The 15531-nt window shown below is 41.0% G+C and overlaps 1 protein-coding gene across 1 annotated transcript in view; it reads right to left on the reverse strand.

Moving 5' to 3' along the window:
- Positions 1-7496: 7496 nt before the first annotated feature.
- LOC146061508 (bifunctional heparan sulfate N-deacetylase/N-sulfotransferase 3-like) overlaps positions 7497-15531 on the reverse strand; it is a 239877-nt gene continuing 231842 nt past the window's right edge. The window contains exon 14 of the mRNA XM_083174470.1: positions 7497-9213. Coding sequence (XP_083030596.1) covers positions 9094-9213 — 120 coding nt within the window. The 3' untranslated portion in view covers positions 7497-9093. The remainder of the gene's footprint in view (positions 9214-15531) is intronic.

A 15531-nucleotide genomic window follows, 5' to 3' on the forward strand; every position in this document is an offset into this window, starting at 1 on the left:
TTAAGCCACATAATGGAAGTGACATTCTATTTTGTCACAGTATTTTCCAGTTACAATAGAAACCTTATGTTGCCATTGCAGTGCATGAAATGTATGTATTACTTTCAAAATACATACATTTTAAGTATTTTACCCTTTAACCCCTTCAGTGTTTTTAAAATAAAAACCCTCGGAGGGTGACTTTGAAATTGACATAGGTGCTGGGGGAGGAGTGCAGGGTGGATCGCCAGCACCGATCACCAGCAGGGATCCTCAGCATCAGCGCTGATTCCCGGCTGATTTGCAGCGCCCATGAATCAGTATAATGCATTACACAGTTAAGCCCACCCCCAGACTCCTATTGGCTGGGGAGGAGCTTAAGTATCTGGTTGTGTCTAGATCCACTTTTGTTTTGTGGGTAGGATGTGATGTTAGGTGAGGGCAGAAGTAGTTAGATGTCCTCACAACGTTTTTTCTTTTATTTGTATTTTATGTAGGTGTAGGTTATTTTATTTTTATTGAAGGTAGATTGTACCCTTGTGGGCTTGCTTTGCTGGCCACAGATTTATGTTCTCCCTCCTGGTATATGTGGACCCAGTGCATGATGGGAAAACTCAGCGCCACGATCAGCGCTGGCAGTCCCCAGGGAATCAAAAAGTGACGTAGCCTGGACATCTTCTTAAGATCACTTAAGACAGGGGTTCACAAACTTTGTGAAATCACGGCACCTCAGAGTATCAGAAAGCTTTTCATGGCACCCCTAGACCAAAAGAAAGTCAGAAAAAAATATTTAGTTAACAAAATTGTGTTTATAGCTCATCCTTAGGAGCAGTTATGTGGTAATTACCTGTTTGTCCGCAATTTGGCTATTACTTTGGCCATAAACTACTTAAAATAATCCAGGGCACCCCTGCAAGTCCCCCAAGGCACTTCAGGGTGCCACGGCACAGAGTTTGGAAACCACTGACTTAAGAGGTTAAAAACATAGCAATGATTTGTATGAGCTCAGGTTTTTCTTTTTTGAATATGAAAAAAGTAAACAACATGTATAATAAATCACTACACACTGGTATGGAGTACATTTTTTTTTAAACAAAATATGTCACTTTCAGTCAATCCAGAATTTAGAATGGCATAATTAGCAATGGCAATGGAGAGGTGTTTGCATGGGATAAGGGCTTCACAGAGACTGAGATTCTAGCTGCAAATGAGATGTCATTATGTAGCGTTATCTCACATAACCATTCTCTTTACAAGTCTTTAAATGAAATACCACATTTTTTTTAACAAGCATGCATTCGCCTTAGTATTCAGGAGAGCCTTGTATTCTCAATGGGCTTATTGTTGTTCTATTTTTAGTATAATGAGAATAATAACATCATTTTCTAAAAAAAATGTCAGCATTATTATAAGTACCACATAGTAATGTCTTATCCCCATTGTACTATGTCATAGATTTATTTAAGAATAATGTGCAACTCCTTCAGCTTTGTTATTATTAAAAAGAATGTCAACAACACTGTTGGGTTTTAGTGACCCAGAATATTTGGTTTCCTACAGTTAGACAGAATATCCATAAAGGAAGGTTTGAATATTATAGCTGGGTACTCAAGGTGCTAAAACACAGCAATTTTGAAATGAACCATCATTTTTATTTTGGAAACCCCTACCAAACTCATATTTGGTGCAGTTGTGATGAAAAATGTGTTTATTAGTTAAAACGAATGTCTTAATACTGTATTTGTAATGTACGTACGTAGTAATGGCGATTGAGGATTATTACTATCATGTTCTTGTTCCTGTTCTGTACAGCTGGTGCTGGCAGTGTTCTGTGCTTATAACATATATGTGTGGTATAGCACATTGACGGGATTCCGACAGTCATTAGCCCAACGTCAGAATCCCAACTGCCCGGACTCAGACAGCGGGGGAGTGCAGTGCGCTACGCTCGCCACCTATTCTATTCTCCCTCTATGGGGGTTGTGGACCCCCACAAGGGAGAATAGCCAGTGGCCGCCGGGATCCCGAGTGTCGGGGTTTTAACAGTCTAGATTCCGATGTCGGTGTAATGACTGTCGGAATCCCGAGTGTCTGTCAGTCATCCTGCACCCATAACATACATATAGGGCAGCAGGGAAGTCATGTTGATTCCCTCCATGGAAGTAACTTTACTTGCGTAGGTTAAATGCGTGCATATATACAGTGGCGGATTCAGGGGGGGGCACCCGGGCACGTGCCCCCCCTGTCATTTCATTTTATAGCTGAAGACCAGGGCTTTCCAACGAGCCCAGCCCCGTGTCTCTAGCCCCTCGGGAACCGTAGATATCGCCTGGCAAAGCTGTAATGTTTTTTCCCCAGAGGATAATATGGGACCCGTCAATTCCAACCCCCACCTGGTTCTGATGGCTGCCAGTTCCCCCCCTGGCATCACAGAAGCTTGTGGTTGATCTCATTCAATTCCAAATCGCTAGCACTTCAATATGGTACCAGGCTGCTCCATATCGGTCAATCGGTTCTAGAGATATTGTGTGTAAACCAATTTTTTTTTTACATGTAATTTCATGGCTATTCATGTTTTTTGAGGGCAGTTTACTCTTGAACCAAACATTCCAGTTTCACTGAACCAAAATCATTCAAAGCCCACTCAAAAGTTCTTCAATATGATACTTGTCTCATGTAAATGGGTCAGTTGGTTCCGAAGATATAGCCGGTTAAATGAGATAACTAGTTAAAGGGGGGGAGGGGTGGTTTTCTCTCCCCCTCACACCAGAAAATGCAGGGACTAGGCTGGTGTAAAAGGGACCAACCTGGTAATGCATTTTCAGGTGTGAAAGGGGTATTATTTCAAATAGCCGGGACCTGCAGTGCTCTGAATACAGCCAGGCTCTGCCACTGTCAGTGGCTATCACTTCTGCCTGGCGGCGGCTGTCCCCCATTTACCGCGACCATGTATTCCCCCTTGGCAATGAGCATGTAATCCCACATGGCAACGAGCATGGAACCTCTGGCAATGAGCATGGAACCCTTAGCAATAAGCATGTAGGTAAGCAGCACTTATGTAGCATAATTTTTAAAAGGCGTTTGGCATAATGCATAATGGACATAATGGCGTGTAACTTAACGTGTAATGGACATTATGGTGTAAATGTTTAATGCGCGCCTTTGGTGGACAATGTCCCTGTTTATGAAGCGTATTGTGAATTTTGTCTTAATCTGTGTGGCATTATGTGAATTCTAGCTCAATCCATGTGGCATTATGTGAATTTTGGCTCAATCCATGTGGCATTATGTGAATTTTATCTCAATCCGTGTGGCATTATGTGAATTTTGTCTCAATCCGTGTGGCATTATGTGAATTTTGGCTCAATCCGTGTGGCATTATGTGAATTTTGGCTCAATCCGTATGGTATTTTCTGAATTTGGCTCAATCCATGTGGCATTATGTGAATTTTGACACAATCCATGTGGCATTATGTGAATTTTGACACAATCCATGTGGCATTATGTGAATTTTGGCTCAATCCATTTGGCATTATGTGAATTTTTTCTCAATCCGTGTGTTATTATGTGATTTTTGACACAATCCATGTGGCATTATGTGAATTTTGACATAATCCATGTGGCATTATTTGAATTTTGGCTCAATCCATGTGGCATTATGTGAATTTTGGCTTATTCCATTTGGCATCATGTGCAAGTATAATTGGGTATTTTGTTGCATAATGTGTAGAAGTTGTATATGCTGTTGTACACTACACTCAAGGACATGCCCCTTGTTGAGTGGCCACACCCCCTTTTCTGGAGCGCGCCTTCGGCGCACGCACAACTACAGCCTTCACTTTTGTCGCCATGGTGGGCCTGCGTACTTTAAATGCCAAGGCCTATTTTTAATCCCATTACCACCCTCTCTCTGCCACTCTCTTAGCATGTACACTGGCACCACTAACACCGCCCCGCCCCCACCTAAACCCTCTTTTATCATGGTGCCCCCCCTGTCATTTTATCCTGGATCCGCCCCTGCATATATATGTTGTAGGGAATTTAGAGTGTAAGCACTACTGGGACAGCACCTGATGTAAATGGCCATGTGTGTGCTATATAAATAGCTGGTAATAAATAATATTAAATAATACATTTCTCCAAGATTAAAAAAATGAACCACAGGAAAAGGATCCATACTGTATGATGCACTGGGAAGACTTGGATCTTATCTGTTGCAACACAGTGGTCTAGATGGCTCAGGGGGAGAATCAGTTCTACATTCCCATCATTTCTGCTGTCAGATCAGACAACCAATCTCTCAATGCCAGGTCCCATGTGGATTTACTAGTGTCGGGCATCTATTTTTGTCAAAGCAAAGTGGCTAGGACACACCAGGAGATTGTGCTGATGGATTTTCCTATACTGTATACAGTATCTGTGTGCGATTGAGTTCTGTTGTGCTTTACATACAGACTCAGTCACACACAATGAATCAAATTAATCAGCACTGTCTCCTGGTGCATCCTAGTCACATTGTGTTGTGACTAAAACACATTTGTGGCAAAAAAGATGCAGAGTTCCATAGCACCGGACAGCTCACTTGTGCCAAAACTAGGAGAAACATTTATCAGCATTTATCAACCTGTCTAATAACATAGAAACATAGTTTGTGATATTGAAAAAAAACAAAAACCCTATCCTCCTATGAAAAAAACAAAAACAACAAGATCAACCTTTAACTGAGGTGTATATGACCAGGATGAGGTTACCGTCTATTCATTATGAGTCCCCGATGACCCAAAGTGTCTGTCCAATCTGAGTCCACTATAGTTCATTATAATTAATGATTATAACACTGGATACTATTTTCTGTTCAAAATTTATCAATTGAATCTACCATCACAACCTTCTCTGGCAGAGTTTCCAAATCTTAACAGCCTTTACTGTGAAGAAACCCGTTGCTACGATGGGTGAGAAACTTCCTTTCCTCTAACCTTAGGGGGTGGCCACATGTCCTGTGCACAGTCCTTGTGGTAAACAGATTGCTAGCTAGTCCACGGTATTGACTCTTTATGTATTTGTACTGTATATGCAGTATTAATCATATCCCCTCTTAGACGCCTCTTCTCCAATGTAAACATACCTAACCTGGCTAGCCTTTCCTTGAAACCCAATGAATCTAAACCCTTGGTTTTGTTGCTCTTCTATGAACCTTTTCAAGTTTCAAAATGTTAGTTTTATGGAGTGGTGACCAGAACTGTAAAATGGAAAAGCAGAACAGGGCTTGCAGCACTGTGCAAAATCCAAATAGGGGATTCACACCAACTGCAAGTGAGTCCCGGCAGATGATGTTTTTCAGCCTTCAGGTGGCAGTGGGTGTGGCTCCTCTATTTGAATTTTGGATGGTGCTGCAGCCCCACCTCTGGAGCCGCCCCTGATAGCAAATCTGATTCTTTATGTCATCTTAGAGACTATACTGAATACTGACAGCTAGAATCTGATTGGTTGCTATGAGCAACACCTCCACTTTTGGAGGTTTGATACATCTCTCATCAGTATAAGGATGGATTACTTTTTTTACTTTACAGTTTCATTTCCAAGCTCTGATTTGCCAATTCACATAGAGACAGAATTTGGCTTTATGGAGGAAGATAATACTTGTAGTGTAGGTTTAAAGATTGAAAAGGAACATTCATTCAAACCACAAATGCAGTACCTGACTCTTTCAGAGGAAGCCATTATGTTATATCTGCTCAAGTGATAGTGATTATGGGGGCTATTCAATCCCCTGCCACTATTCCCGACAGGGAAATAGCAGCGGGCCCTATTCAATGCTGTTTTTCCCAACAGCATTGAACAGGGATCTCGGCAGAATTGGCCCGACTTTAGAAGCAGTCGGGCCCGTTCTGCTGAGAATGGCCATGGATGACGATTCTTGCTCAAGCCGGCCAAGAACGGGACAGGGTCACGGCTGTCGGGCCAGCCTGACAGTTGTGACCCAGGATTGAATATCCCCCTATGTTTGTGACATTATTGTACTAAAACAAGTATAATCATTATGGATAATTGATGTCTTTCATAAACTAAATGAATCTGGATTAATAGCAGGCAGCTGTAAAACATTGTCAATTTAGCAATTCGTTTTACATCATCATCGTGGAAATGTTGTTACTGCTTGCATTTCACTGACTACTACAATTGTGCATATATACAGAGGTGGGGGAACTCATTTCTATATTACACCCAATAGTTCCCCTCCCCTCCCCCCATTAGGCAGAGACAGGGCCAGTGGTAGGTTTTTTGGCATCCCCCTGCAAACTGGAATGCTTTTCTGTGAGAATTATTGTTCGGGGCCAATGTGGAGGTTGAAATGTTCCACCTCCCCAGTAAAGGTGGTGGAACTTAGTTCCACCCCATCGTTCCCCCTCACTTTAACCACTGTATATATATATATATATATATATATATATATATATATATATATATATATATATATATATATATATATATATATATATATATATACAAAGTGTGATGTAATGGCACTATATATAAATACTAAGTGGAGGCTAAAATCATTGATAGTTTTTTGCACCATGATAAAAAATTATTAGATCAGAACACATATTGCAATTTGTTATCAATGTTAGCAATCACTATGGAAACCCATTTCACAGTTTGCGATGCAGTTTGGAAGCAGAGGAGAATACATGCACCACTTCACCAGGATTAAACAAAATTTCCGCTCTGATCCATAAACTCCTAAAGGCATAAAGACCACATTGTCCTTCTAAGGACACATTTTACCATTATTCCATCCAATCAAAATTGAATGAAAAAGCTTTTTACTAGATTGGAGAAAAACATCCTCAGTGTTCTAAAGATCATAAAAAGTGAGGTTTACACATCAAAGGTCTTCCAGTTATGGAAAAATTGAAGATAACATCCACTTAGTCGAACCCTAATATTTTGCTACAGGGATTGGGACCCAGTCTTAAAGGGCCCTTACTTATAAAAGCCTGAAAAGGAATACAAAGAAGGCAAGCCTATAAGGAAAGTGAACACCTATCTTGTTTATTGAAAGAACATTGTAAAAAATGTTACCCCTGATGAAGTCTTGTTAAAAGACGAAACGCGTTGGGTTTCTGAAATTCATCCATAAACAAAAGAATGTACCTCCATGTCAAGAACATGATATGAAGACACTGTTTTAAGAAAGTTGTGTTTTAATAAATATTTTATGTGTAAAATGATATGCATTGTTCATTCTAAATAAGGGAAAGACAGGAATAACCCTTTAACAGATCATAGGGCGCCAGCACTATTGGGTTAGTATATATATATATATATATATATATATATATATATATATATATATATATATATATATATATATATGTAAAACAAAAGGAATGGGAAGAGAGCGCTTCCTGGTGTATTAAAAGAGATTTATTTGGACACCAACACGGTAAAATCCCAGGTACAACAATAAAATGCCCGTACCTGCAATAAAGACACTGTGGGCTGGCTACCACACGGCTTTTTACAATGTAACCAAACGACAAGCTGCTCACACGGTCCGTGCTGTACGGTTCGCCGGGTCTCAGTAGAGTGCTGACGCTGGGTTGCGCCGCAGGGACACAGGACACCGGTGTCTGAAACAGACGTCCGGGGAGACACAGAGAGCAGGAACGTAGCAAGCCACTATTGCTAACGTTCATGCTCATTACATACTCCACAACTGCCAATCACAGTGCGGGGGCCCGACTCATCTAGGCAAATGAAAAACAGCTGCGAAATATACAGCCGGTTTAGCTAGTGTGAAGCCCGTCCAAAAGCTGAACGGGAGATGTTATAGTTTTAACTGTTTGCGTACAGGGTATTAAAATTTGAACCATCAGATGCCTCCACGGTTAATCACATGGAGCACGGGGCTTTTAATAATGAGGCTCATAAAACATATATTTATACAAAGTGTGATGTAATGGCACTATATATAAATACTGAGTGGAGGCTAAAATCATTGATAGTTTTTTTTGCACCATGATAAAAAATTACTGCAACTTGTTATCAATGTTAGCAATCACTATGGAAACCCATTTCACAGTTTGCGATGGTGTAAAATTGGAAAAGGTCAAACTACTGTACTTCCAAAAGGTGTAAAATTTAAAGTATTTCTGTTTTCAAGAGTCTTTTGTGTAACCTAGTATAAGAGAATGAGAAAAACTTTATTAAATAATGGCTACAATGCACGAATCTTACAACACAGATATATTTCATTGCTATAAATACAAAAGGTTTCATCAATAATTTATAAAGAGGTTGTATTTCTATACAACATTGATACCAAAGACCCTTTATAAAATAAAACCCATTTGGTATAAGAAGTACAATTGCGGCATACTATTTAATTATTTCTATATTTCCCTAGAACAATAGAAACAATGGAGGTTATTCTGGTTCACTTGGAAAGGCACAATCACTCTCTTAATGGACAAAACCGTGTGCACTGCAGGTGGGGCTGATGTAACATGTGAGAGGGAGATTTGGGTGTTTTATTGTTTCTGTTCAGGGTAAATACTGGCTACTTATTTTTACACTACAATATAGATCTCAGTTTGAAGTACAAACCCCACCCAAATCTAACTCTCTCTGCACATGTTACATCAGCCCCACCTGCCGTGCATATGGTTTTGTCCATCTGAGAGTGGTTGTGCCTTTGCGAGTGAACCAGAATAACCCTCAATGTTGTGTTCATCAGAGCTTGAATGATATACAAAAAGTAATTAAGCATTCTTTGAACATAAAAAAATATTTATTGTAAAATCAGATGACCAAATTACTTAACATTTTAAATGATTTGACATCACCAATGCTATTTATATTAAACATTATGCATTAATCAGTCATTATCCATCACATATCCATAACAGGCAGTAGGTGACAGGCAATGGATGAACACTGTTCTTTAGGAGACATTGATAGAATCCACATGCCAGCACATGGAAAGGGGTTTGTGTTGTATTCTCCCAAATAGGTGAATATTATAGTGACTGCTGCGTGAATGAAAGGGTTCTTGTTCTAGGCGAGTGAAGGTTCTCCTGGAAGATTCTGGAATATGTTGTCTTTGTGCTACCTGATTTTCTGGAGTTCTTGTCTCAGCCATGAGGGCAAAGGTTGGCCAAGTTTGTGCAAAAGTTTGGATAATTCCACATTGTGATCCTGGTAATAACTTGACAAGAAGGCTCTGCACTAATAAGAAAGTAAAAACAAAAATATTAGTTATGGATTATACTAAACAAAATCCAAATATTTTATTATTCAGTTCAAGATACAGGGGGAAATTTACTAAGATGGGAGTTTTATTTGACATGGGATGTTGTTACGGGCAACCAATCAGAATCTACTTTTTATTTAGCCCCTTCAAGAAGATAATAGATAATGGACCTTATTCTGGTCCATTTGCATCGGCCCCTTCGTTCGCACGGGGCTGATTTCTACGCATATGCAGACACAGGGTGTGTGCGGCCATGGCGAACAAACTGTTCACTGGGTATATGCACCCAACATTGTGGCTGGAGGACATGGAGGGGCATTGGGTGGCGGGCCGGGCTATTTACATATGGGAAAGCCCAGCATTTCATAGGCGTTCCCATGAGAGAGCTGGGCGTTCTCATGCAAATGCCCAAACAATGCAAGTGCATCACCGGATGTCAGCTGCCCACCAACTTCCTCCTGAGCGTCCACACATATGTAAGTGATTTGAGAGTCACTTTTATATGCATGCACCTTTGCCATCATTCGATGGATATGGGTGTTTCCCTGCAGCCTGTGAATGGATGTTTATGTTAAACATCCATTCACAACCAGTGTGTGCAATCACATGCTAGGGGGGGGGTGTTAGGGTTTGGTGGACTCACAAGGTTGCAAATTCGCAGCCGTGTGAATCATCCAGAATGACCCCCACTATCTGATTGGTTGCCCATAGCAAAATCCCATCTGAAATAGAACTCCCATCTTAGGAAATTTCCCCCAGTGTATCTCCACCAGTGGCAAGTGTATTGTATAATGGTGTTTTGAGACTGAAGCATACCTAAAAACATATTACTGTACTGCTGAGGTGTGCACTGTTGTCGATTATCAATGATCCCCACACATATAAACATCAGGGCCGTAACTACATGTGTGCGAAGTTGCCTTGCACACAATGCAGATCACCTGGGGGTCGGAAGGAAGTGGAGACACATAGGGCAGAGCCGAAGCTGCCTCTCCTCCCCTGCGGGTAGATAACTTTACTCTCCCCCCCTCCCTCCCTGTCCAAGCAAGGAAGCTGCCTAAAGCGATCACCACCCCTACCCCCCCCTGCGCTGATATCAGCACCTAGCCATGCCTCCCATCTCCTCACTGCCAAGCAGCTGCTCTCCCCAGCTACCTGCGGTAGTGCAGAGTGGTGAAGCTGCCTTGCCACTCCACTCCCCTCCTCCCCAATGATTAGCTGCTCCTCCCCCTGCCGGCAACAGTGCAGAGCGGGGAAGGTGTCTTACCTCTCCTCTTCTCCGCTGAGCAGCAGTTGCTCCCCCCCGCCCCCCACTGGTAGAAGTGCAGAGCGGGGAAACTGGGAAGTTGTGTGTGGCATAATATGTCATGGGCATTTTGGTGTGTGGTATAATGTGTAACAGGCATGACGGTGTGTTACAATGTGTAATAGCCATAACAGCGTGTGTAATCTTGGCGCAATGTGTCTCAAGGGCTCTACCTGGTGCAATCTGGCACTATTGTGTGATGTAATGTGAATTGGTAGGATTATGTGGCCAAGCCCCTTCCCCATGATGCCATGCCTAACATATTTGCATGTACATGGTGCGCATTGTTCAAATTTCCAGTATGGGGGGGTGGGGCACCAATTTGCTTTCTTACAGCACTGATAAACATAATGCTGTGGCATCCCAGACTTTAGCTGATCTGCAGACTCTGCAGGGGTTACTATAGTGACAAGCTTTACAAAAGCTATGCAGCCTTATCAGCCACTCATAAGGCTTTATACAGTAAGTACTAGTTCTTTTAGATCCTGCCACATGTAGAGGGGTCAGACAGGAAGTGAGGGGATTTTTTTTTAAGACAAAGGACATGCTAACAGTGTGAGCTGTGGAATGAGAATGCAAGGCCCAGGCTAGTAGCAGGGATTAGAGCCCATGCTAGGGCTGTGGAGAACAGGTAGAAGGATATTCCACAGCCAATGGCATTATGGAGACAGAGATCGCAGTGTAAGGGCAACAGTATGCAGAGATCAGTGGAAGGAACAAGGAGATCCCCACCTTCAGGTGTACCCTAGCAGCAGGATGAGAGGTGTGAATCTTCGGGGGAGGACAATCTGGGCGAGTGGTAGGAAACCATGTGATGCGAAAGGCCCCAGTGACAAGTTCATGAGAAATCTTGTTTAAATAGAATGCAGAGAGCCCCCAGCGAATACTGTAGGTGGGAGAACCAATAATGCTGGGGCATTACTGGTCCCAGGATACCCTGGTAATGTATTAATGTCCCATCATTGTTTCTGCATTGGGCAGCACGGACGTGTAATAGTTAGCATTACTGCCTCACAGCGCTGAGGTCATGGGTTCGATCCCCACCCACTGTTCGGAGTTTGTATATTTTCCCCGTGCTTGCGTGGGTTTACTCCGGGTACTCTGGTTTCCTTCCACAATCCAAAAATATACTGGTAGCCTAATTGGCTTCCAACAAAATTAAACTTGGAATGTCTGTGTGTGCGTGTACAAGTTAGGGAATATAGATTGTAAGCTCCACTGGGGCATGGACTGATGTGAATGTTCAAATATTCTCTGTAAAGCGCTGCGGAATATGTTTGCGCTATATAAGAAGCTGTTAATAAATTAATTATGCTGCTGTTGCCATTAAAGCAAATGAAAGGAAATGCTAACCTGATATACTGTAACCTATATGAATATTGTGCTGGAGAAGAGAAGAGCAAGTATATAAATGTGATTGTCATGAGAACTCTGTCTGAACTGTGAATAACTGCTTGCTGTTTGTGACGAGATGACCTGCTGTTAGCATTTTTTACCTCCACTCCCATACCCGGCACGGTCCCCGGCACAGGTATCACAATGCCAAATGTCACCAAGAAAAATCTTGTAAAGCACTTAGGGGTAGATTATTAAGCTCAGTGAAGTGATAAAGTGTCTGTTTTTTATCACCGGCCAATCAGCTCCTAACTGTGAAGTTACAGGCTTGGTTTAAAAAATGACAGGTAATGTAGGAGCTGATTGGCCGGTGATAAAAAACCAGACACTTTATCACTTCACCGAGCTTAATAAATCTACCTCTGAATTCTAGAAAGCTGGCTGTAATATAGTTGTTTGCAGTAGGAATGCTGCCATTATGTCAGTGATGTAGAGAATGCTGTTGTTCATTATTATATAGAAGTCCTCTGCTAACTTTACAATCATATTTATTATAATGTGTTAATAATGTAGATGATTAGTGCTATAAATACCTAGCACAATGTACTTAATCATGCATTTTATGCATAAAATCAGTTTTACATTTCGGAAAGTAAAAACTACGAGTTACTTTAGTATCATGCAGGAAGAATATATATATATATATATATTTTTATTGCGGAGCGCTTCATTAAAAATGTAGTTGTCTCGAATTACCTGAAGGCTTAGTGTAGTGTAGATAATTGTCATGACAGCATTATACATAACACACAGTTATAATTATAGAAATGTCTAGATTTTCAGCACCCACAGAGCAAGTAACATAGAACAAGACAATTATTATAACACCATGCTGCGTAGAAAGTTGTCCTGTTCTCTGATAATTATATGAACTATTGCTAGATGTCACGGTTAATACCCTGTCCATTCAAAAATACTTTGTTCTGCATGCAGTAGGTTGTTTGTCTCGTGTTATCTATATAAAGTAATATCAATGTTGCGTCAAACACTTATGTGACCAGGCTCAGGCTAATGTTCTTTCTATGGTTTAGTTGGCAGCTCTAATCTAGTGTCAGTCTCATCCCTTATTCAGAATATATAGAGTATGTATAAATGTCCACCATACATATTGCTGCCTATAGACAGTTGCAGCAGACCAGGCTACATAACTGCGCTGGCTAGCATTACCTTTCCACCTACAGACTGCTACAGAGCTGAAACATAAAGTGCAGGGCCGCCGACAGGGGGGTGCTGTGGGTACAGCTGTCCTGGGCCCGGGTCTCTGGAAAGGCCGGGCAGCTCATTTTGCCCATTGCAATGAGCTTGATGCACTGAACGAAGCACAGGCTTCTCCAATGCAGGATGCTTCGGGACCTGCTGTATTCATCAGCAGGAGGTGATGAGTGAGCAGGAGTTGGGCGGTAAGTGAAGGGAGGGGGGGGGGGGGATAAGTGGAAATCAGTCACGGGCCCCAAAATTCCTAGTGACAGCCCTGACAAAGTGAGCATGAAATATGCAGAATTCAGATCAGCAGAAAGCACCTACTATCCCCTTGCAATGAGTTCTCTGACGGTGAATACATTTGCAGAGTATAAAGTATTTAACCTCTCAACGCACATTGATGTCAGAAACTAAACCTTTAAAATGGCCTGCCTTACGGTGCCCATACATAGGGTGATGTACATGCAATTTGGTCCCTTTTTATGTGTTTGCGGAGATAAATCACATAAAAACTGTCCAAATTGCATTTATTTGACATCACGTCTGATGCGATGAGTTGTCCAGTGCGCATCGCATTGAAGACTGAGGATCACGCCACCAGCAGGATAGATGTGTCCCATCACAGCCAAGCCAAGCAGGCTGGACTGGGATCGCATACAGAACGATCCTTGTTACATGTACTGTACACCTAATACTTTGTGGAACTATGAAAGAACACTGCATGAACAGCACAATATACATTCATTGTACATCAGTGAATTTCATATTCTGCAACTCCCTACAGTATATGGCCTAGTTCCGCAGATGCCTACTGATTGCTCAGCTTCTATTTCCTAACTAACAGTATGTTTCAATAGCGGTGCTTCTAGTATGTAATTCTGAGTGCAGTCCCCAGTGGTTTTTGTGGTGTTAATGGATGCTACCACCACTGTTAAAACTATAGATAAGGTGAAAATACAACAGAGACTTTTCACTTCAAGTGATAACTATACAGTTTCCGGGTCTTATTGACAAAATTACAGCGTGTCTCTGCCGGTGTGAAATGCTACAAAATCAACAATTGTTTTTTTTATTGATGTCAGAGACAGTTCTTTGGAAAGTTCCTATTATTTTTCTTTGAATAGTTAACAGCTTGTTGCCATTTACCATGATTTAGGATAATAATATTACTTGCAGATTTATATGGATTTACATTTATTTATGATTTTTGATTTAAATTGCTGGTTTCAATTTGTATTATTTTCTGTGATCTAATAGTTTATTGTTTTTCAAAATGTGAGCATATTTACTATTTTAACATTGATTACACCGCCCAACAAAACAAAAATTGTTTGATGCCTGAAATGTTAGAACTGATTTTGGCTAAGATGCAACCTAAAATAATCACAACACACCAGCATTTTGCTGCCACTTTACTGTACCATTACCTCCCCCAAACGATGCCTGACTATCAAGTAGAAAACATTTAAAAAACTTGGAGGATACTGTCCTCAAAAAAAAAGCACTGCTCAGCTACTGTAATCTAGTGTTTTATTTCATTATGACAATAGTAAAAATATATAGTACAGTAATCATGTTTGCGTACATCTCTGAATCAGGCCCTACAAATAGGTATATTTATTTTTTAGGTAAATGTTGTATGATGGCACTTGATAACAATTAGGGGGTATTTATAAAAGACTGGGGGGGGGGGGGGGTCGGAGAGAAGAGAGATATGTGTGCCAAGATGTACTAAGCCTTGAAAATTGTTAAAGTAGAGACTGATGAGTACCAGCCAACAAGTTCCTTACTGCCATGTTACGGGCTGAGTTTGAAATATGATACAGTAGGAGCTGGTTGGTTGGTAGTTTATCTCACTCCCCTTTATAACTTTTTAAGGTTCATATGCATTAACCAATCAGCTTCTAACTCCCATTGTACAGGCTATGTTTAAAAGATATAGAACCGGTTTGGTTGTTATTATTATACTTTAATTATATGGCACCACAAAGGATCCACAGGGATCAATTACAGTGTACATAAATGAATAAGGCAAATTGGAAACAGTGACTTACATTTGAATACAATATAGTACAAGTACAGTGTACATAAACATAACTGATTCAGCAGACAACATACTGCAAGTATCAGTGTGGAAGAATGGTGCCATTGAAGATGGTTTAAGTAATACCCCTTTCAGACAAAGCGGAAGCGCGCACCTCAAAGCACACATCGGGACAGCACGCATAGCAGCGTGTATGGGCAGCATTATATCTCTCTTCAGCCAACACACCACATAATTTATCAATATACAGTACATTTATCCCAACATCATAGTTAAGAAGCAAGGCAGTAAGGCTCTGATTTGAATTGTATTTGAAGAACAGCAGTTTAAATATGTGTCTGTTACACA

This window comes from Crinia signifera, chromosome 1, assembly GCF_055691185.1.
Source record: "Crinia signifera chromosome 1, ASM5569118v1, whole genome shotgun sequence".
In the NCBI taxonomy this organism is placed as follows: Eukaryota; Metazoa; Chordata; class Amphibia; order Anura; family Myobatrachidae; genus Crinia; species Crinia signifera.